This window comes from Oreochromis aureus, linkage group 11 (assembly GCF_013358895.1).
Source record: "Oreochromis aureus strain Israel breed Guangdong linkage group 11, ZZ_aureus, whole genome shotgun sequence".
NCBI lineage: Eukaryota > Metazoa > Chordata > Actinopteri > Cichliformes > Cichlidae > Oreochromis > Oreochromis aureus.
In genome coordinates, this window is record NC_052952.1 from 889,229 (window position 1) to 910,771 (window position 21,543).

At 42.7% G+C, this 21,543-nt stretch overlaps 1 protein-coding gene across 1 annotated transcript in view; it reads left to right on the forward strand.

Annotated features, from left to right (window-relative positions):
* Nucleotides 1–21,543, forward strand: part of grik2 (glutamate receptor, ionotropic, kainate 2) — a 288,770-nt gene that overhangs the window by 235,327 nt on the left and 31,900 nt on the right. The window contains 1 exon segment of the mRNA XM_039619454.1: nt 5,814–6,039. Coding sequence (XP_039475388.1) covers nt 5,814–6,039 — 226 coding nt within the window.

Below are 21,543 nucleotides of genomic sequence, written 5' to 3' on the forward strand. Positions count from 1 at the left end.
AGAGCATCTCCTTCGTAGATACCACACTTGATGGTGACCTCTGCTATTAGCTTGAAGTTGGCCTCCAGTGTTATCTGCCTTATCCCCACTGAGTTCTTGATGAAGGCTCTTAAGGTCCTGTTGACCTTGTATAGTTCTAGGCATTCCAGGATCCAGGTTTGGGGCATTTAGTCATAGGTGTTCTTGTAATCAATCCAGGCAGTGCCTAGTCATGACAGTCAGACTGACAGTCTCGGCAATCCCTTTCTGTGCCCCACTCATGTATTGACCTGTGCCTGTGCCTATGTGCCTGTTCATCTTAGCCTGACAGGAGCTTCCATGTGGTACTGAGGCAGGTTATTGGTCGGTAGTTGGATGGGACCGGTCCCTTCTGGGGGTCCTTGAGGATCAGGACCGTCCGGCCTTCGTTTAGCCATTCTGGGTGTCTCTCGTCAACTAGCAGCTGGTTCATTTGCGCTGCCAGATGCTCAAGGAGTGCAGTCAGCTTCTTCAACATCAACTTAGATGTCTGCCTGGATACTGGATAGTGGTTACTGGATCCTGTTTAGGGAGGTTGCTCTAGTCTGCTCTCAGATCCATTCAGATCTGAGATCTCAGATACACCTGATGTGGACCTTGTTTTTCTAGGCAACGTCTGAGCATGACTTCATATTTATCTCTCTCGCTCATGTCTGCGGTAGGCTGGCTTAGTATAGGGGGTCTAGCCTTAGGACCCTTAGTGGATACAAATGCCCCAGGCGGGAATGGATCTTGTGAGTCTCACTCCAAAGGCATGTAGTCTTACCACTACACTATACAGCTGCTATGGGATATATATAAAAAAATAATAAATAGCTTTCTATTTTTGAAAGCATTTTTTTGTTTAAAGCATTTTTCCTCACCCGCCTAAAACTTTTGCACAGTTCTGTATATACACATATAAAAATATTTTCGATGTCTTATTTGAAAGTAGAACTAACCTCATATAGTTCTCTATCCATATTTACAATAATAATGGTGAGCTTATTTTATGACAACCTTACTTTTATAAAACCTTAGCTTTTATGACTACTCTAAGTATTGTTAGCTACTAAAGTAGTGTTGTAAGGTGATAGCATGAGGCCTAAGTTAATAACTACAAGAGACGTAGTCCTAAACATAACATAAGGAATAAAAGGTTTCACTTAGCTTGCAGTCCAACAGCAGGTGCTAAAATATGGGTTTGATTCCAAATTGTATTGTTATTCAATGCAAGCATAGCTCCATGAGGTAAAAACAAAACGTGAAAGTGCAGACTCCCAGTAGGCAGCAGTCTACCAACTACTGGCAGCCAGCTCTTTGCAGGCTGTTGCATTTATGCTGTTGAAAGGGAGTTTTTCCTTCCCACTGTCACCAAAACACTTGCTCATAGGGGGTCAAATGGTTATTGGGGTTTTCTTTTTTGTATCATTGTAGGGTTTACCTTGAGGTGATTGTTGTGGTGATTTGGCACTTTATAAATAAAACTGAATTGAATCAACAAGCTTTGGTACTCTCATGGATTAAAATAGAAAAGTTTAATGCTTTAGTTCGCTCTATATTTAGATCTATTTGAAAACGTCTATTCATCACTATAATTTTAGGGAAAATCATAATTTTACAACTAAAGTCCTTTATAGATGGTCATAGCATTCTGGGCATCAAACTGCCCACAGTACCAAATTTGAACTCGAAGAATTAATTGCCTTGAGGACCTTTGATTGAGATGTACTGCTGCTTTTAAAGGAGTGGACTACACCATTCTCAACATGACGTGTCTTGACAGGAGACATCAAAATAGTGTCGAAGGCAAAATTTATCACAGAGAACCTTCTGACTTCACCTTGGTGTTTCTGCATAGTCTTCATCTTCTAACCCCTGGAGCTAATTTTTTAAAAATGGCCTAATTTACCTTTTTTTTTTCTTTTAAACAAAAGGATTGATTCTTATATATAGCTTTTCTACTCTACTTGAATTTCCTGACTCAAAGCACACAGTGACTCACAGAAAGTGCTTTCTATTTCAAATTCACAGGGATTGATACTCTGGATGCATCGGAGAGCAACTTGAGATTCTGTATCTTGCTCAAGCATACTTGGTATGCAGAGGGAACAGAAACAAAAACAAAAAGAGCTACAACGTCCAAACAAAACAGAAAACAGACCAGTGGCTGACTCGGCCAAAGGACAGTCAGAGAGGATTCTGACTGTTTGGAGGTTGGCCCAGTCATGTAGTGAGGTCTAGAGGCAGAGGCCAGTACAGGCAAAACAGTTCAGGAGGTCTGCCAGGAGTCCAGTAACTGCGAAGAAGCAATTCGGGAGGCCTGCCAGGTGGCAAGCAGTGTAGAAAAAGAAATTCAGGGAATCGGCCAGGGGAACAAAGAATGAATGAAATGAAGGAACCCTGGGAATGGGCAATAGAAGAGATGTGGCTTATCTTGCTGCAAAGATGATTAATTGGAGGCTGGTATTGACGAAGACTCCTCAGGAAACAAAGCCAGTGGTCAGCGTCATTGGAAGAGAAGATAGAGACCCTCTGGCTTGGGTTCAGCTTACAAGGGTCCCTCGGGCTCAGGCCAAACAGGACCAACTGGCTCAGATGGCTCGGACCCCACTGGTTTGGGTGGTGTGGACAGCTCTGGCCTGAAGACCATTGAGAAGAGGCGATCACGAAAACCTGGACAGCGGAAGTAGAGGAAGCTGAGGGTGTGTAGGTGGCAGGTTCCTCTTCTTCAACCCACTGGCCATGGCTGCCAAGAGGAGCAGATATCCTGCAGCAGCTTTATGAAGGAACTTGTTTACTACAGCAGTGACATGAAGGAGCTTGTCTACCATCTTCCTCCCTCAGCTCTGTTACCATATTTCCCAAAAGAGAAGTCTTTAGTGAAGTAGAGGATTCTTCTTTATTCATGCAGCTATAGTGTCCAGCATGACTGACATAGTTTTTATGTTACGGGACTGGAAGATGCGGTCAAGGATTTTTTGCACACTAGTCGTTTCCTTTCTGTACCTTGAGACAACAAAATACAAAAACAAGCCAGTATATATACACCAGGTGATTAGGGAGATGGGAAACGCCTGGGAACACAGCTGAACTGACTCTGACTAACGAGACAAGAGAAAGTAAAACTAAACACAGCATACACACAGCACCAAAACAAAACAGGAAATAACTAACACTGACACCAGGAATAAGACACACGAGCTTAGTACAGAGACAGAAGACTAAACACAGAGACAGAACCAGAACAGGAAAGACACAGAAGGAAACTGATCTCAGCAGAGAAAAACTAAGAACTAGAAGCAAAGATATCAAACCCAAAAGAATAAATTATACCAAAAAACCCTGGGTCAAAGACCACCCATATGAAAAAGAAATAGAAAAAACTTATATAAGACTTGCATAAGATGTGGCCTACTTCATATAGTGAATCATATAAGGCTTATATGATTTACTCATGAAAGTGGCCACTTTCTCATTACTTTCATATATTGGTTTAGTAAGTATCCAAAACATACAAGTTTCATTTATATAATTTTTCAAGGGATCTTATATTTGTTTTCACTCTTGTATGCTTTTCATACAAGTTTCACACAAGACAGATACAAACTTTATAAGATTGATATATATCTTTTCATAGCATACAGGGTCAACCTTACAATTAGTTGACGACTGAGTAGGCGCACAATTCCAAAATGTATTTACGGCTTTTTGAAGGAAGTCTTTTAATTTACATCCAAATACAGATATTGTCTCTACGGGTTTCACTCTCTTAAATGATATCTGCCGCTACTCTGTGAACTGAACCAGATCTGAGACACCTTTCTTGGTGAGGTCAGTCAGGGGGCTAGTCAGAGCAACAAAGTTCATAAATAACCTTCATTAGTAAGCAAGCAACCCCAAAAGCTGCTTCCCCTTTTTGGGCTTTGGGCTGTGGACAAGCTACAATGGCTGCAGGTTTGTTCATCTAAGCATGCACCTCAGTCCATGGCACATTGTAAGGTTGATGGAGCACCGAACAAGCCAAAATTAAGTGCAACAAATTGGTGCAAACTGTACAGATTGTAGATGGATATTATTCCTTCGATCATAAAGACAAGGGCAAGTAGCCCTTGGTTAAGTCTAGTGTGAAAAACAAGCAGTGCCCATTTTTATTATTGGTACAGTTTAATACAAAATTCTTCTCAAATGGGCGTAATCTGTTGTTTTATAACCTCAGGGACCTCAGACCATTTATATTCATTTGTTTTTATAACCTATCAGGGACCAAACACTGCAGATAATGACTGGCAAAAACATCTGATTTTTCTGTTACACTATATATATATATATATGTATATATATATATATATATATATATATATATATATATATATATATATATATATATATATATATATATATATATGTTACATTCTGCACATTCATGCTGCCCTTGAAAGAGAACAGTTTAACAGTTTAAAGAAATCATTAAAAGCTCATGATATATACCATGATATTATACCCATGATGAGTATATATAAGCCTTTGAAAATCTGTCAATTTAAGACTTTATTTAAGAACATACAAAACACATTCTAAATTCTAACTAACTCTACAGCAAAGATTTGGATGAACCAGGATATTTTAAAGCATTTACAGATATAAGGCCCCTTCAGTGTTATCATTTTCACTGAGGGTTTAGAAGACATAAAAAAAGAGGACACCATTAGCCTTCCCATCGTGGCAGAGGCAGGTGGATGAAAACTTTATCAAACTGGTGATGACTTAAGAGGATCAGCCAGCACAAAGTATTTTTGGGAGCTTGTACTTGTAATTTTGAATTTCATAAGATTTTGATCCAGTATTTCTAAACTATGACGATGTAACATATTGGATGGATTTTTTGAACTATTTTGGTTTGGCAGCTATTCATTGTATACACTAGTTGTGTTTCGCAGCACCTCTCGCATGGTTTGAATGAAATCAGCTCTGAATCCCTGTGTGTAGGCTCTGGGAAAAATACCTTGGCTTTCTGCCTGACTTGGAGTGTAGGTGGTTATCTGACTCTCCGTGTATTCACAGCCACTGCTCTCGCCTTATCAGCAGTCTGAAGCTTGCATGCTCAATCGCCTGATTTGTCAAGAGTGACTCCAAAAGATTCTGATAGGCACTCCACAAATCACCCAGTTGATCTAAAATATCGACCAGCCACAAAAAGTCATTACACACAATAATGGCGGGCAGGACCTTGAAGATGTGACTTAATTAGGTTTCAAATGGCTTCAAAAATGGCTTCAAATCTGCCTCCCCAGAGAGTAATGTGGTCTTGGACTTTTCATGGTGATTACAGGTGTACTAAGTTGGGCACTGTGCTCTGCTACTGAGAGTACCCTGCTGCTGCTTATGCCTGTAAGTGTTATCAGCTTTATGGGCATCAAGGAAGAACATTATGGTCATACAAATTCAGACTGTTCACACTGCTCTTTAGCATGCTTGTCTGCTTCAACTTATATTCCACTCGTAAGCGATATTGACGGAGGCAGGCAGAAAGTATAACGTACTGCTATAGCTCCAAAAAAATTCTACTAAACCTAATGAAAATTGGAACGTAGATGATTGCATGCATTGGCAGTATTTGAAATTGTGATTGTATGAATGTCACTCACACACACACACATTAACGAATCTCTAAATTGATAGGTATGTTTTGATAGGATGATCAAAACATACAGTACATGGCTTTTACAATGACTACATTTAGCTGAATTATAAATTGCTTTGTGTTTAAGTAGTTAAATATTCTTTTCTCACATTACACTTCCATGTCTCCTCAGAAAACCAAGATCTCCACATATGATAAAATGTGGGAGTTTATGAGCAGTCGGCGGCACACTGTGATGGTGAACAATGTTGAGGAAGGCATTCACCGTGTGCTCACCTCGGACTACGCATTCCTCATGGAATCCACCACCATCGAATTTGTCACGCAGCGCAACTGCAACCTCACACAGATTGGAGGCCTCATTGACTCAAAAGCCTATGGGGTCGGGACCCCAATGGGTATGTGACACATGTTATAATGATTTAATGTGTTTTGCTTAGAAAAAAATGCTCTTAAGGTTGTAACATATACAGCATTTTTTTCTAGCCTCTACAAACTACTTAGATCTATCTAGTTTGCAAAGCATTAGGAAATCTGAAATCAAGTTGTATTTGCCTTTTGAGTTTCTGTTTCTTTGAAATGTGCTTCCTTTCTGCTCTTCATTGGCAATGTCAGAACTTTGAGCCAGCTTGACAAGTGTAAGACTAACATAGCCACTATGATGTCTCCAATTAGTTTTGAAGCCTTTACTTTAGGGTTTTAACTATCACCATTTTCTTTTTTAATGAACTTGGCCTGACCATGTCTGAAAGAGAGAGTAAACTCTGCAGATGCAGTTACTAGCTAGCAAATTAGTATTGTTTTTTTTTTTCTGTTCTTTTTGTTATTTAACAGCAGCTAATGCACCAAAAAAATATCAGAATATGCTGTCAGTGGATAGAGGTGACCTTCGATAATATATTATTTTCAAAGCCTCATCGAGAGTAAATAAACATGAACACATTGATAGCTGAGGTAAACAGGAGACTGACCGCTTACACCAGAGAGGAACAGCAGCCAGAGTTGTTTGTCCTACAGCACCCCCCACAGAAAACAGAATTCAGTTGACTCCAGTCTGCAATCTACTGACCTCTAGTGGTGAGATTTTACACACTCTATTTAAAAATATCGATAAGGTCAGACAAAGAAACATTGATTTCAGTCCAGAAAGTTCCTTCATTATGCCAAATTTTAGGCCTTAAGTGGGTTATTAACATAAAACATCAGGTCCTTTAACATAGGTATCTCTTTCGGAGCTTTACTCAAGTGGCCATTTGAGGCCACTTGTAATTGCAAAGAACACGTTTTCATTGCAGAACAACACCTCAGTATATTAAGTGGCTGTACACTGTGGAGGTTAAAAAAGCAGTTACTGTGAAAGCTTTATTGATGGCTCTGTAATGGAAGCAAACACAGATTTTCCACTTTGACACTGCACTTGAAGGATAGAGGTCAGAGCCTAATTAGTGTAAGCCCATTAATTAGATGGATTTGATGTTTACTTCATAATAGGTGTCATCATTTGATGTTGAACAGAATCCTGATTATTATTTTTTTGTTATTTTGTTGATTTCACAGTGGCTTTGAAACATTTTATGTCATTCCTTTAACACATAATTAGTGATTTAGTGGTAATATAGCCTACTTCTTCTGGTAATATAGTAGTAGGAAAGATCAAAGAGATGATTCTGCTTTGATGTTTCATAAATCAAGATCATGAATATATCTTGGTGTGGTATACTTTGCTTTGTTGTTGCACATTAAAACCAAACTTAACTGTACCTTGACAGTTTACATTGCAACACATGCCAGAGGGTAATCCTTATGGAGGAATACTTAGCCCCAGGATTCTCTCTGCTATCTTCAGCATGCAGAAGAACAGTGCAACACAAATAGAGAGGTGAAAACATAGGGTATATTATTAAACACTTTATTAGATTAAGCAGCAGATTTTCATAATTTGCTACAAATACAGCAAGACGGAAACTTCTTGCTAGGTTCTTGGACAGTTACAGATGGCAGGGATCTTGCAACAGTAACCTCACATAAATTATAAAATCAAGCTATAGCTTTCACAGAAAGGCAATTGTACTGTCAGTGTTATACGTCTTTGTTATTAACTGGCTCAGAAGCAAAGGATACATTTTTACCACGGGCCACGTCAGGAATGGATAACTGACTTTTGTTTTTATATTCCCTGTAAAGCACTTTAAAGACAGATTCCTGTCTTTAAAAGTGCTATATAAATACATTTTACTTCCTTACCTCTTTACTCCGAATCAAAAAACTCAAATGCAGGTTTAAAATAAGTTTTAGTTTCAGACAGTTCGGCAGTACTCAGAACAGCCCTTAGATCCTCAAAGCTGGAGAAAACTGTCTTTCTTTAAATTTTTTAAACTCAGGGTGGGTATAGAGAAAAAAATGTTTTTCACTCACCCTTGAGTGATGATGTCTCTGGAGGTGGGTCACTGTTGGTTGACACAAACTCAGCTGCAGGCTCTGAGGATGAAGCAGGTTCAAGCCACGCCAGCGGCACTTCACTGTGGACCGGCGGAGGTGATGCGACATTGACTGGCGGCTTGGGTCACCAGTGGCACAGCTTGGCAGACAGAGCAGGTCCAGCCCGTGCGGGAAACCTCTGGTTGAGGCAAAGCAGGGCTAGCAGCAAGGTCTAAATGGTGCAGCTGGAGCTCATGTTGATGTCCTTAGGAACTGGTACAGGTGAAGAAACTCGCTAAACCCCTGACGTCCCCACCTGAGGAGCAGATATGGGTGCAGAGATGGGTTAGGTCCTGGCCACCATCACCCTAGGCACAGGGACACGTGCAAGAGCAAGCTAGACACCAGTCATCCCCACCCAAGGAACAGATACGGGTGCAGGAGTGGAATGGGCCTCAGCTGCCCTCGCCCTGGGTGCAGGCAAAGCCCTAGCTGCTCATGGAACCAGGGCAGGGACAGGGACCAGCTGGGCCCTAGCCACCCTCACCGGGAAAAATGGAAGGGTGCAGGGGAAGTCAGGGTCCTAGCCGCCCTGCGAGTAGGAACAGGCTGAGACACAGGTTTGAGATAATGACAGGAGGAGAGAAATGGTCAGGTTCAAAGTCAAATTCCTGGGAGAGAGTCTCAGATGCTTCGTATGGATGTAAGTTGGTAATGACCAGTCTTCTGATAGCCCAGTGCAGATAATAAACAGTCTTAGATTTTGCTGGGCCTGTGGTGTGTTGAACAGGAGTTTTCGGCTTGTGGTGATTTAGAGGGAAAAAGTCAGACTCATTCACAACTGGGTACTGCTCCGCACAACAAAAGTGGCGGCCACGGGGCCCTGCCTCCTCTTGGCAGAGACACTGGAAAGAAGCTTAGAGCTTAAACACACTGGATTAAGATGACTTGAAACAGGTTAGAATATAACTGAACTAAGTCTGACTAATGAATCATGAAGTAGAACTTAACACAATGCACAGAGTCAAAAAGGCTAACACAATAAAATAGGAAATATACATGTGAAAACTAAACTGTGGAAGAGATGGCTCTGCCTCCATCGAGGTTGGTTGCAAGGTCTAGGTGAATTGGTTGGTAGAGGCTGTGTACCCAAGAGCCAATTCCAGTTCTTGGTTGGTCCACTGCGCTTCCCTGTTGGTCTGGAGTTGGAAGCCAGAGGACAGACTAACCTGTGCTCCAAGTCTTGAGCAAAACTCCACACATACTAGTGACATGAATTGTGGGCTCCAATTCCAAGACAATATCCTGCAGGATATCATGAGATTGAAGAAAGCTGGTCAGAAGCTAAGCTGTTTCTAAAGCAGATGGGAGATTTGGCAGAACAACAAAGTGTGAAAACTTCGAAAAGCAATCAACAACAGTAAGGATAACTGTATTACCAGATGAGGGAGGCAACCCAGTCACAAAGTCCATGGTAACATGAGACCAGGGTCCAGGAGTTTGGAGAAGACAGAGTAAATCACCTGGTAGCGAGCTTGAAAATTTGAGTGCAGGTGGGATATGCAGACACATAATCTTGGACATCCTTAATTAGAGATGCCACCCAAAATAGGTAGTACAGAAAAACGATGATGGGATTCTTATAGATTCATCTAGATGGCTTCTGGACCATTACCTGGGACTGGTTCATTGTCCTGGGCTTACTGGATCAGTGATTCTGTTTCCCATGTTAGAGAACCTATGCAGGATGGCAGAAGGATGGTGGTGCTTTCAGAGGTGGTCTCAAAGGTGGTGATTTAGTGGGAGAGTGCTGGTTTTATGGTGCGGGAGCAAGGTCTGTAGGTAATACAAAGGTTAAATCTAGTGAAGAACAAATTCCTCCTTGCTTACCAAGCATCTCTTGGCTGTCTTTATGGTCTGTCCAAACCACAAAGGGCTCCTCAGCTCCCACTAACCAGTATCACCATTCCTCCAGGGCAAGTTTACATTATAATTGCGTTCTGGAGGAGAGTGACAGCAGGTTCTGGTTGCAGGAACAGGCCACTCCTCCACAGCTGTGACCTTCTGCTTTGTATCATATTTTTTAAATGATGAAACCAAGAAAGAAAACTGATATGAAACTCACATTTCTCACCTTTGACATGCAATTTATTTTCCAGCAGGCACTGCAGCATTTTGCGAACCTGAGGCTGGTGTTTTTAGAGTGTTTCTAAAATGATGAGAATGTCATACAGGTAAACAAAGACAAACTGGTTCAGATAATCTCAGAGGACATTTACCAGTGACTGGTATACTGGTGATGCATTGGTGAGTCGGAATGATATGACTAAATATTCAAAATGGTCAAGGTGGGTGTGATTTTCCACTTATCTCCTTTTTTTTATGAGGACCAGATCGTATGTGTTGTTGAAGTCAAGTTATGTGGAAACAGTTGTTCTCTGTGACAGTTCAAAATCAGAAATTAGGAGAGGCAATAGATACTTGACAAAGGGTTTTGTCCTACTTTTCCATTAATAAGAATCCTGTTCCTAGGGGGGGGAAAGAAGGACAAATGATATGTGCACCTAACGAGTCAATAATGTATTTTTTTTCAAGTTCAGGTTTAAGGAGAATGTACAGTCAGCTGATGAGAAATGAAATACCTGGGAGCACTTTCTTCATTGCCAGGTCTTGTACTCTGTATTGTCCTCTAGAAGTGTGGACATATTCATGCACCTACTTGGACACTGTGTAAAATAATATATCACAAGCATTCAAAATATTCAAAAAAAGTAAGTTTCTTAGGTTAAAGTGTTTTGATAGTTCTGAAATAGAGTAGAGGAAGTTTTTTTCCCCACTTTCTTTGGCAGAGTGTATACAGAGATATTTTAAAAGTGGTGTTTTTTATGAAATCTGGAAAGCTGAAGCATGGGCAAAAGAAGTACTTTTTAAATTTGTGTTGATACCAATCATTTTCTTTAAAAATTGCAGGGTAATGAAAAGTAAAGTGCAATCTGAAAGCATTCACAGCATTTCACTTGTTCACCTGACTTCACCTGACTAAGAATCAGAATCAGAAAGACGTTATTTATCACCAAGGGGCAATAAGATACAACAGAGCAGCATGACATTGAAGATAAGGACAGGGCATAAACAGGCAGTAAGTAATAAGGCCTTTCTACGCCAATCACTGGGATTAGTTGGGAAGCCAGCTCTAGGAAAAGTCTTGGTGATTCCTGACTCTTTGGATTTCCAGATGATGGAGGCCACTGTGCTTACTGGGATCTTCCATGCTGCTGAAATTTTTCTGTACCCTTCTCCAGATCAGTGCCTCGATACAATGCTGTCTCTGAGGTCTACAGACAATTCCTTAGACTTCATGACTTGGTTTGTGCTCTGACATGCACCATCAACTATGGGACCTAATTTAGACATGTATATCCCTCCCATCATTCCCAGTCAGCTGGATTTACCACAGGTAGACTCCCATCAAGTTGTAGAAATATCTGAAAAGAAGAAAGGCAGAAGAGATGGTAAATCAGAATCAGAATACTTTATTGATCCCTAGAGGAAATTATGATGGTTACAGTGCTCCAGTACAAACAGTAACAAAAACAGACAATACAAGAAGTAAGAAATAGCACAACACAATACAATATATACATACATATATATATATATACATATAAGTCACTTATTGATAAATATCTGAATAACAACGAAAGAAAGAAAGAAAGAAAGAAAGAAGAGCATGTTCAAAAAGGGTGTAGCAGTATACAGTGTGTTAGGTGGATGACTTGTACAGGGAGGTGGCCACAGGCAGGAATGATTTCCTGTGTCGTTCAGTAGTGCTTTTCATGTCATGGAGTGGGTTGGAGGTATTATCCAACATTGTCTTTATTTTGGACAACATTCGCCTCTCCAACACTACCTTAAGAGAGTCCAGCTCTATCCCCACAACATTGCTGGCATTGTGATCAGTTTATTGAGTCTGTTAGCATCAGCAGCCCTCAACCTGCTGCCCCGGCATGCAACAGCGTAGACCACGGGTCGGCAACCTTTCTGATGGCGAGTGCCATTTAAAATTTCCTCAGAAGTCAGTGTGCCATATGATTGCATTAGCAATAAATTTAATAACGCTCTATATTAACAGTTACACACTATATAGAACAACTTTATAGAATTATATTTGTTTGCAGATGTTGGCAGCTATCAGCGAATAGTTATCAGCTATTTTGAAACAAAAAAGACTTTTTATCCAAGAACTATGACAGCAAATGAACTGTACAACAGAAAATACAAATGCTATTTATGGTCTCCTCACAACAATGATAAGAAAAATAAACTGGGCCAATATGACATGTTTGTTAATACAGAGACACACATGTTAATGTGATCTCTGGTCTCCCACTCAGAGACACAGGTCTCCGAGTGTCCAGCATTCAGACGGCTGAGGACACTCATGTGAGAGAAAATCTGCTCACACAGATATGTAGAGCCAAATACTGTCAATAAGGCCTCTGCAATGTTCTGAAGACAGTTAAACTTGTCAGGTAGTGATGTCCAGCAGGTGACAATGCAGCTCCATGAACACGCACAGCTGTGGATTCCAGCTGCTTCGATGTTGCATTAACTGGCATTAACTCAGCCAGCATTTTGACTAAAGACCGGCCCACCAGGTATTATAGGAAACGCCATAAAGCCTTTGAATGAAAACAAACGCTGTTATGACAGTGATGTACACTGTCTTGTTGGTATATGTATGATTTCTATACATTTTACATCAGATAAAAACTTTGGTTGTAAGCTTCAGATAATTATTTAATAAATGAGAATAAGAAAGAAAAGTATTTCCTTGTCCCCCCCCTCTCGCTGTTAATGCCCTACCTGGCCCCCTGGCATCACTTTTTGCTAGATCCGCCCCTGCACAGTTACCAGCTGTCAGCTACTTAGAAAAGGATCCTGGTGTTATTTGTCTCTCAGAAACAGTTCATAACTTCCCTTCAATTCATTCATGTCACCTAAAAGGTAAACCTGTTTCTCCATCACCTGTTCAGCTCTGATGATTCAGTAAGGACATCTCCTGGTTTCATCTGCATGTTTCCCTCTCACCAGATAACCAAACCGATATCATGACCAGCAGCTTTACAGCTGTGGCTCCAGCAAACATCAGCTGATACTAGAAATTAATATTAGATAAATTCTAACAACAGCTGATCAAGCTTAAACATGGTGCTGTTGTTTAGCGCGACATCCGCTGGTTTCCTCTTTCTGGCGCAAAGTGGGCGATAAACAAACAAGAGAGAAAAGCTGATCAGCTGATCATTGATCAGTTTCATGATTGAAGTAGAAACAGGAGAGGACAGAATGAGAGAAGAAGAAACAGCTGACAGCGTAACGACAGAATAAATCCACCTTTGTGTCTTTTTCCATCCTGGCTGAAGTTCGGGCCAAACTGCGTCCCTTCTCAGCTCAACACGAAACGCGTAATAATTTCTCTGAATACAAGACGATTCCGTCTTTTTACGGGACGGTTGGCAACTCTACTAAATAACCTTATGAATAAAATAACTATCAATTACTATCAGTAACATCATAGCACCACCCAACTGTATAGAAACTCCGTCATGCTAGCTAGTACGCATTACGAGTTATTGTAACTGACTGTAAAAAGTCAGCACAACGAAAATAAACTCCACCTTAACTTGGTTTATATCTGACCCAGATAGACTGCAGGTCATAACTTCTTACCTGAAGTTCAGTTCACCTGACACTCGGACCAGCGGCTGCCTCGGGTCTCTCCTCCTCCTGCCTCCCTTCTCCCTCATCCACCTGCTAGCCTCCACTAATGTTACTGAATCTGTGGAAGGTCCACCATAGCCACCACCAAACAATTGAGTTATTTTTACACACCGGCCAACATCTGGCCAATCCACCACCTTTCATTGTTTATACCGTTACAAAAATAAATTTTAAAAAAAATCATCGGGCCACCGGGCAAATGCCCGGTATGCCCGATGGCCAGTCCAGCTATGGTCGTGCCATCAGTTAACCCTTCGCGTGCCAACTGTGGCACGCGTGCCTAGGGTTGCTGACCCCTGGCGTAGAGGATCGCACTGGCCACAACAGACTCATAGAAAATCCTGAGCATTGTCCGACAGATGTCTAAGGACCTCAGTTGCCTCAAAAAATAGAGACGACTGGCCCTTCCTGTAAAGTGCTGTGGTGTTTTTAGCCCGGTCCAGTTTATTGTCAATGTATACTCCGAGGTATTCATAGTCCTCCACAATGTCAACAGTGACCCCCTGGATTGAAACAGGGGTCAAGTGTTTCCTGGTCTTCCTGAAGTCCACAATCAACTCCTGGGTCTTTGTCACGTTGAGCTGCAGATGATTCTGCTCACATCACATGACAAAGGAGTCGACCACAGCCCGGTACTCTGTTTCATCATCCCTGCTGATGCATCCAACCACTGCAGAGTCGTCAGAAAACTTCTGAAGATGGAGGTCTCTGTGCAGTGGCTGAAGTCTGTGGTGTAGAGGGTGAAGAGGAAGGTGGAGAGGACGGTCCCTTGTGGTGCCCCTGTGTTGCTGATTACCTTGTCAGACACACACTGTGGGAGACATACATATTGTGGTCTTCCTGTCACGGCTGAGAGCCGAATATGGGAGGACTCCAATGCAGATAGCACGCGGAGAAACAGGTGTGGAGTGAAAAAGGTACTTTATTTGTACAAGGGAAATACACAACGCAATGAATAACTTAAAGTGAACGCTAAACACCTGTCTCATTTTAAGGCTTTTCTGAGGAAGTTAAGAAACTAGGGATTCACTTAGAGACTTAAATTAGACGTTAACTCTCCGGCATAGCCTTAGCACACAAACACTTAATTTGAAATAACAACTCTCCCTAAGCACATTAAACACAAGTAAGCATCACTACGATGAGGGTAATGAACACGAATAGGGCGAATCACACTACAAGAACCAGATCCAGGTTTCCTATGTCATAATTCCGTTCTGCAGATGACAATCTGTGAGAAAAGTATGCACAGGGATGCAACTGAGACGACGAGTCAGAGCGTTGAGATAACACAGCCCCCACCCCCACATCGGAAGCGTCCACCTCCACCACGAAGGGTTTGCTGGGGTCAGCTTGGGCCAGGATGGGTGCCGTGGCAAACCGATGTTTAAGCTCCCGAAACGGCGTCCACTGAAAAAAGAGCTTTGTGGAAGTAAGACGAGTGAGCGGGGCCGCCACCATACTATAGTTCTTAATGTAGAGTTGGATGTCTTGAGACCGGTCTTGGTCTCAAGACCACTTTTACGTGGTCTTGGTCTTGTCTTGGTCTCGACGGACTTTGGTCTTGGTCTTGTCTTGGTCTCTGATCCCTCGGTCTTGTCTTGGTCTTGCTGTCTTGGTCTTGCTGTCTCAGATCGACATAGTGTTCGGGAGATTTGGAGTCAACCATTGGCGGAGCGTGGGGGTGTGTGGCTTACTGCGCTTAAGCTGGGGTCATTTTTTCAGAAGCCTGGGGTCTTTTGGAGTGTAATTTGTTTCATAGTTAGATGCCTGACTGACAACTGTATAAAACAAAAACTAAACACAATATTCGAACCACATAGTGCACAGTCATAAATTCCCCCTAATGTTGGTATGATCCGAGCTCAGGCACTAGGCGACTGAGCACAGCGCTTATGCATGTGAGCGAGGGGGGAGAAGCTGCTGCCTGCGAGTTTGCTGTAGGAGAAGTGCAGCCAGGCAGACAGAGGAGAACTGAAGTTTGACCAGGTACCAAAGCAAATCATTCGTACTGTACAAATAATGTAAATATGACGGTTTATCACGAAAGATTGATGTCAAACTGATCACTTGACCCATATTACGTTACTTGCTCTTCAAGTGAATCAACAAATGGTGAAATGAAAAGCCGAATAACAATGCTGCTGTTTTTTAGAGAGTCTTAGCTCACATGTGTGTTTATTTCATATTTTCAGTTGTTTCCCTCCACGGCTAAACAAACTCTCTAAATCGGTTTCAATTGTGTACTGATGAACACAACAATGGACATAAGGAGCTTCTTTCAAAGAAAAAACTCTGGTAGATGTTATTTTATATATTATGTTTTGTATGTTGTTCAGTATATTTCTATGCTAAATGAGAGGAATTTCAATACACAGCAGTATATTCACAGTTGAAACCAGATATTTACACTTTAGGGAGAAAACATAAAAATATTTTTTTGTTAAACATGAATTTAGAGTAAACTTGTTTTGTTTTAGATAAATAAATATTGAAATATCTTTTGAATTAGTTAAATGTCAGAATAAAGAGACAGAGAGCTCTCTATTTTTTATCACTTTCATCAAATTTAGGAGTACATATACACTAAGTTTATTGTTAATTAATAAGAAAACTCCAGACGATTCCATTCTGAGCTGAAGAAGCTTCTGATAGGTTAGTAGAGTCCATGTGAGTAAATTGGCTGTGGATGCATATAAGGCAAAACACAGAGCCTGTTTCTGTGACATGTGAAAATCAAGAGATATCAACCAAAACACCAGGAAAAGAATTGTGGAGCTCCATAAGTGTGGCTCAATTCTGAAGTCTGAGTTGATGTTACTATTAAAAAAGTGTTTGTGTTTTTATCTGAAGAGTATGTAAATATCTGGTTTCAACTGTATATTTGATGATGTTGGTGTTTGGCTTGATTGTCAGCACAAAGAGGGAGAGAGAGGAACAGAGAGGGAACAAGAGCAGGTGAGACACACATGTTAGTCAAATGGTTGTTTGCCAAAACTCATGAGAACATGTATCTCGTACCTAGTGTTTCTTCTTAGATACCATTTGTTACTTTTCAAATTCTATATTTATTAAGTTATGCAGGCTTGTTTGCACAACAAGGCTAAATAATTATATAAACTTTTCTGAATCTAAATAGTGTACTTTGGTAGAATTAAAAAGTAAGTGTAGTGCAGGTCTATGATGATTTTTCGTGCTACTATCATCTAGTTCTGGTTCTAGTTCTGTCTTGGTTAAATCCTAAGTAGTCCTGATTTTGAACTGTTGTAGTCCTGTTTTAATTCCGGATCAGTTCTGGGTCTGGTTGAATTGGGGTTTAGTCCGTGTGTCTTGATACAGCCCCCACTTTGTTCTGCCTTGCTGCTTAATTAAAAAACTAGTTTAAGGTGTCCTGCATATGTGATATATATTTTTTCCTATATGAAGTCATTCTTTTTTGAACAAAACTCAAAACACAGCCTAATAAATCTTTCAGTCATTTCTAATCCCCCATGAACACTACCCTTTAGGGCTAAGCTCCGGGTGTATAAAATGTCTGGCTCCGCCTCTGGAGTCAACAGTATCCATGACACACAACGTAACGTTCCATAATGTGTCATGCGCAAAAGCATCAGCTCTAAGAGCCGTGCTTAGAGAGCGCTTTGTAGTGAATCAGAAGAGTCGACTCCCATTGAGCGAGAGCCGGCTCCTCACTTAATTTCCTTTGGCTGCTCAGCTCTCACACAGTGGCTCAGCTATGCTCCAATCCCTCCATATTGTGGCCAATCACATGCGATGATATAGGATAATATTATTTTGTGAAAAACAGAGAGGGTGAGAGACGTGACAGTCAAGTGGAGCGTGCGTCTGTCCTCTCAGTAAGTGAGTGAGACAGTAGACAGCGGTGAGGAGGGCTGTGCGAAAGCAAAAACACATAAATATGCCTGAAACCCGTAAACGAAGCAGCATCTGGCTGCAGTTTAAAGACTTTTTTGTCTTGGTCTTGGTCTTGTCTTTGTCTCGATACCCTCTGGTCTTGTCTTGGTCTCGATACCCTCTGGTCTTGGTCTTGTCTTGGTCTCAGTTTAGGTGGTCTTGACTACAAGTCTATCTTAATGAAGCGTCTGTAAAAATTGGCAAATCCCAAAAACCGCTGGAGCTGCTAGCAGCTGGGAGGGACTGGCCACTCGGTAACTACCTTTGCCGGGTCTGTCTTCACCTGCCCCCCTGCCAGCACTTATCCCAGGAAGGAAATAGAGGACACGTGAAACTCACATTTGTCAGCTTTGACATATAACTGGTTTTCCAATAGTCTCTGGAGCACTGCTCGCACTTGGGGCACATGTTCACGAATGTATTTGAATAAACCAAAATGTCATCTAAATAAACAAAAACAAAACGATCCAAAAAGTCCTGTAGGACATCATTTACAAGAGCCTGGAAGACCGCGGGTGCATTTGTCAACCCAAAAGGCATTACCAAATATTCAAAGTGCCCTAAATGCGTGCTAAAGGTGGTCTTCCATTCATCTCCTCCCTAATGCGCACCAAGTGATAGGCATTTCGTAAGTCTAATTTAGTAAAGACTGTGGCACCCTAGAGAGATTCAAAAGCCGAGCTGATTAAAGGCAAGGGATATTTGTTTTTGACCGTTATTTCATTTAAACTACGAAAATCAATGCGTCCTTATTCCCCCACAACAGGTGAAAAAAGCTCCTGCCATGAGAGATTCTTGTATGTATCTCTCCATGGATTCACGTTCAGGTTTGGAGGGGTTATAAAGACGGCTCTTAAGGAGGGGAGCTCCCGGAAGCATATCAACACTAAAGTCATAGGGTCTATGGGGAGGTAATGAACAGGCTTTATCCTTTCCAAACACCTCCCGGAGGTCATGATACTCGGTCGGGGCCCCAGTGAGGTCCGGAGAAGACTGCTCCTGGTTCTCTGATGTTTCGGGGCCTGGAGCAGGGGTGGAAGTGAGGCAGTTAGAAGGCAAAACAAACTCCAGCTAAGTACCCTTTGGCCCTCCCAATTTAGCCGGGGATTATGGAGTCTTAGCCAGGAATAACCAAAAGTTAACGGTGTATCTGAAAGTGAAGGGCGTAAAAAACGAGACGTTCACGATGACTACCAGAGGTAATTACTGTGACGGGTTTAGTGTGGTAAAGGATTTGGGCGAAAATGTGGTTGTTCAAAGCTTTAGCTAGGATAGAGTGTTTGATGGAGACAAGGGGCAGCCCTAACCGTCGCGCGAAGAAAATATCAATGAGATTTTGTTCGGAACCGGAGTCGACCAAAGCAGACGTTGAGTGAACTATGTTCAATGCTGACAGATAACAAAAGACGGGGTCTAAAGGCCTACCCGTACCCCCGCTTCTACGAGTGAGCGGCCCCTTTTGCCAGCTTAGGGCAATGTGCCACGAAATGGCCTTGTGACGCACAGAAAAAACAGGCCCATGAACGCACCTGTCTCTGCCTCTCCTCCAGTGACAGCTGAGACCAACCGATTTGCATTGGCTCCGGAGGGGCCTCCGCTGCGGTGGCAACCGCAGGCGGCTCTGGTACCGGATTCACAGTGGGAGCTGGGGCGCATGCGACCGGGAACGAGCGAGCAGCTGCGCATGGGGGTCTGGATGTCTTGGCCGGCTCCCTCCCTCACAACCGGTTGCCTATGCGGAGGGCGAGCGAAGCGAGTCCCTCAAAGGTAGTGGGCTCATCCCGAGATGCAAGCTGATCCCTCATGTCTTCATTCAGGCTGATCCACTACATGACCTTCATTCAGCAGCAGCAGTACGAAAATCAATCAAAAAATCCGCCACACTGCGGTGGCCCTGGCGGAGACTTAATAACCTCTGCACTGTGCCGCTCTCAGACTCTGGGTGAGCAAATGTTTTCTTGAACTCACCCAGAAACACATCATAGCGACAGCCGGGCAGGAGCCAAATAAGCCTCCGCCCATTATAACGCGCGAGCACGTAATTTTGCCACAAAATAGGAGACCCGAGCGGCGGCATCCATAAACGACTCTGGTGAGCGATTGAAAGCTAAGTCCAATTGCAAAAGAAATCCGCCGCAATCCTCCGGTTCCCCCGAAAATGGGTTGGGCTCCGGGAAACTCGCAGCCCGAAACGCCGCCATGTGATGTGCAGCTGTTTACACGGGGGGACTCGACCCAGCCCCAGAATCAGACACCTTCTTTACTTTGAAGAGCCTGAAGAGCAGCCTTCAATTTGGTTTGCTCCTGAGAGAGCGCAGCTACCCTAGCCGTAAGGGACTGAATGTTCTGTTAATGGGCGCCTAGAATCGCACCCTCTTTGGTGATTGCAGTCCGCCTGGCATCTGCAGAGTCCATAGTTTGGCCAGATTGTGCTGTCATGGCTGAGAGCCGAATATGGGAGGACTCTAATGCGACAGCACGCGGAGAAACAGGTGTGGAGTGAAAAAGGTACTTTATTTGTACAAGGGAAATACACAACGCAATGAATAACTTAAAGTGAACGCTAAACACCTGTCTCAGTTTAAGGCTTTTCTGAGGAAGTTAAGAAACTAGGGATTCACTTAGAGACTTAAATTAGACGTTAACTCTCCGGCATAGCCTTAGCACACAAACACTTAATTTGAAATAACAACTCTCCCTAAGCACAATAAACACAAGTAAGCATCACTACGATGAGGGTAATGAACACGAATAGGGCGAACCACACTACGAGAACCAGATCCTGCGTGTTGCGAGCAAAACACACTAAAACTTAATAGTCTGAAACAGGTGAAACAATCAGTTTTACTGAGTACTGGAAGGGGTCAGAGAGGGAGACTTGGGACGGTCGTGGACGGGGAGGAGAGCCCGACACTGGGTATGTTCCAGTGCAGGAACTCCAGAGGCGAGGAAAAGAGGTAAAGAAGCGTCACTGTGAAGAGCAGGGGGAGAGTACTGATTAGTGGATTGTCCAAGTAAATGACTACAAACTCACAGGATAATGCCACAGTCTTACTTTAGCGTGAGCGGGGCTAAGCTGGGGGGGAGGGGGTGGTGGTCCGTGGGTCAGTGGAGTAGCTGGACAGGGAAGCAGGCAGGTGAGCGTGGAGGCGGCTGAAGCGATCCAGCGTAATAATCCAAAAGGTCCTCAGAGAACAAATCCTGCCTCAGAAACCACTGGTAGCAAAAGAGAAGACACAGACGTTATTGCCAACAAAACACAGACGAGAACCGTAAACTGTGAAGTCCAAACTAATGGCAAGGTTGCAGACGATCTGGCGAAGTGTGACCGACAATGCTGGCCTTAAAAACCTCAGCAGGCTCAATTATGCTCAGGTGCTGCTAGTGAGGAAGATGCACTGACTCCGCCCAGGGGTGGAAACTCCGCACTCCGCACTCCTTCGGACCATGACACTTCCTGTCAGGTAATCAACAATCCAGGACACCAGAGAAGCATCCACCTGCATCGCTGTCAGCTTATCTCCCAGGAGGGTCGGCCTGATGGTGTTGAAAGCACTGGAAAAGTCAAAAAACATGACCCTCATAGTGCTCGCTGGCTGGTCCAGGTGGGTGTAGATGTGATTGAGCAGATAGATGATGGCGTCCTCCACTCCGAGGCAGGGCTGGTAAGCAAACTGAAGGGGATCCTGATGTGGTCTGACTATGGGTCAGAGCTGGTCCAGGATGAGCCTTTCCAGGGTCTTCATGATGTGGGAGGTCACATGTCACCCTGTCTGGTCCAGCAGACC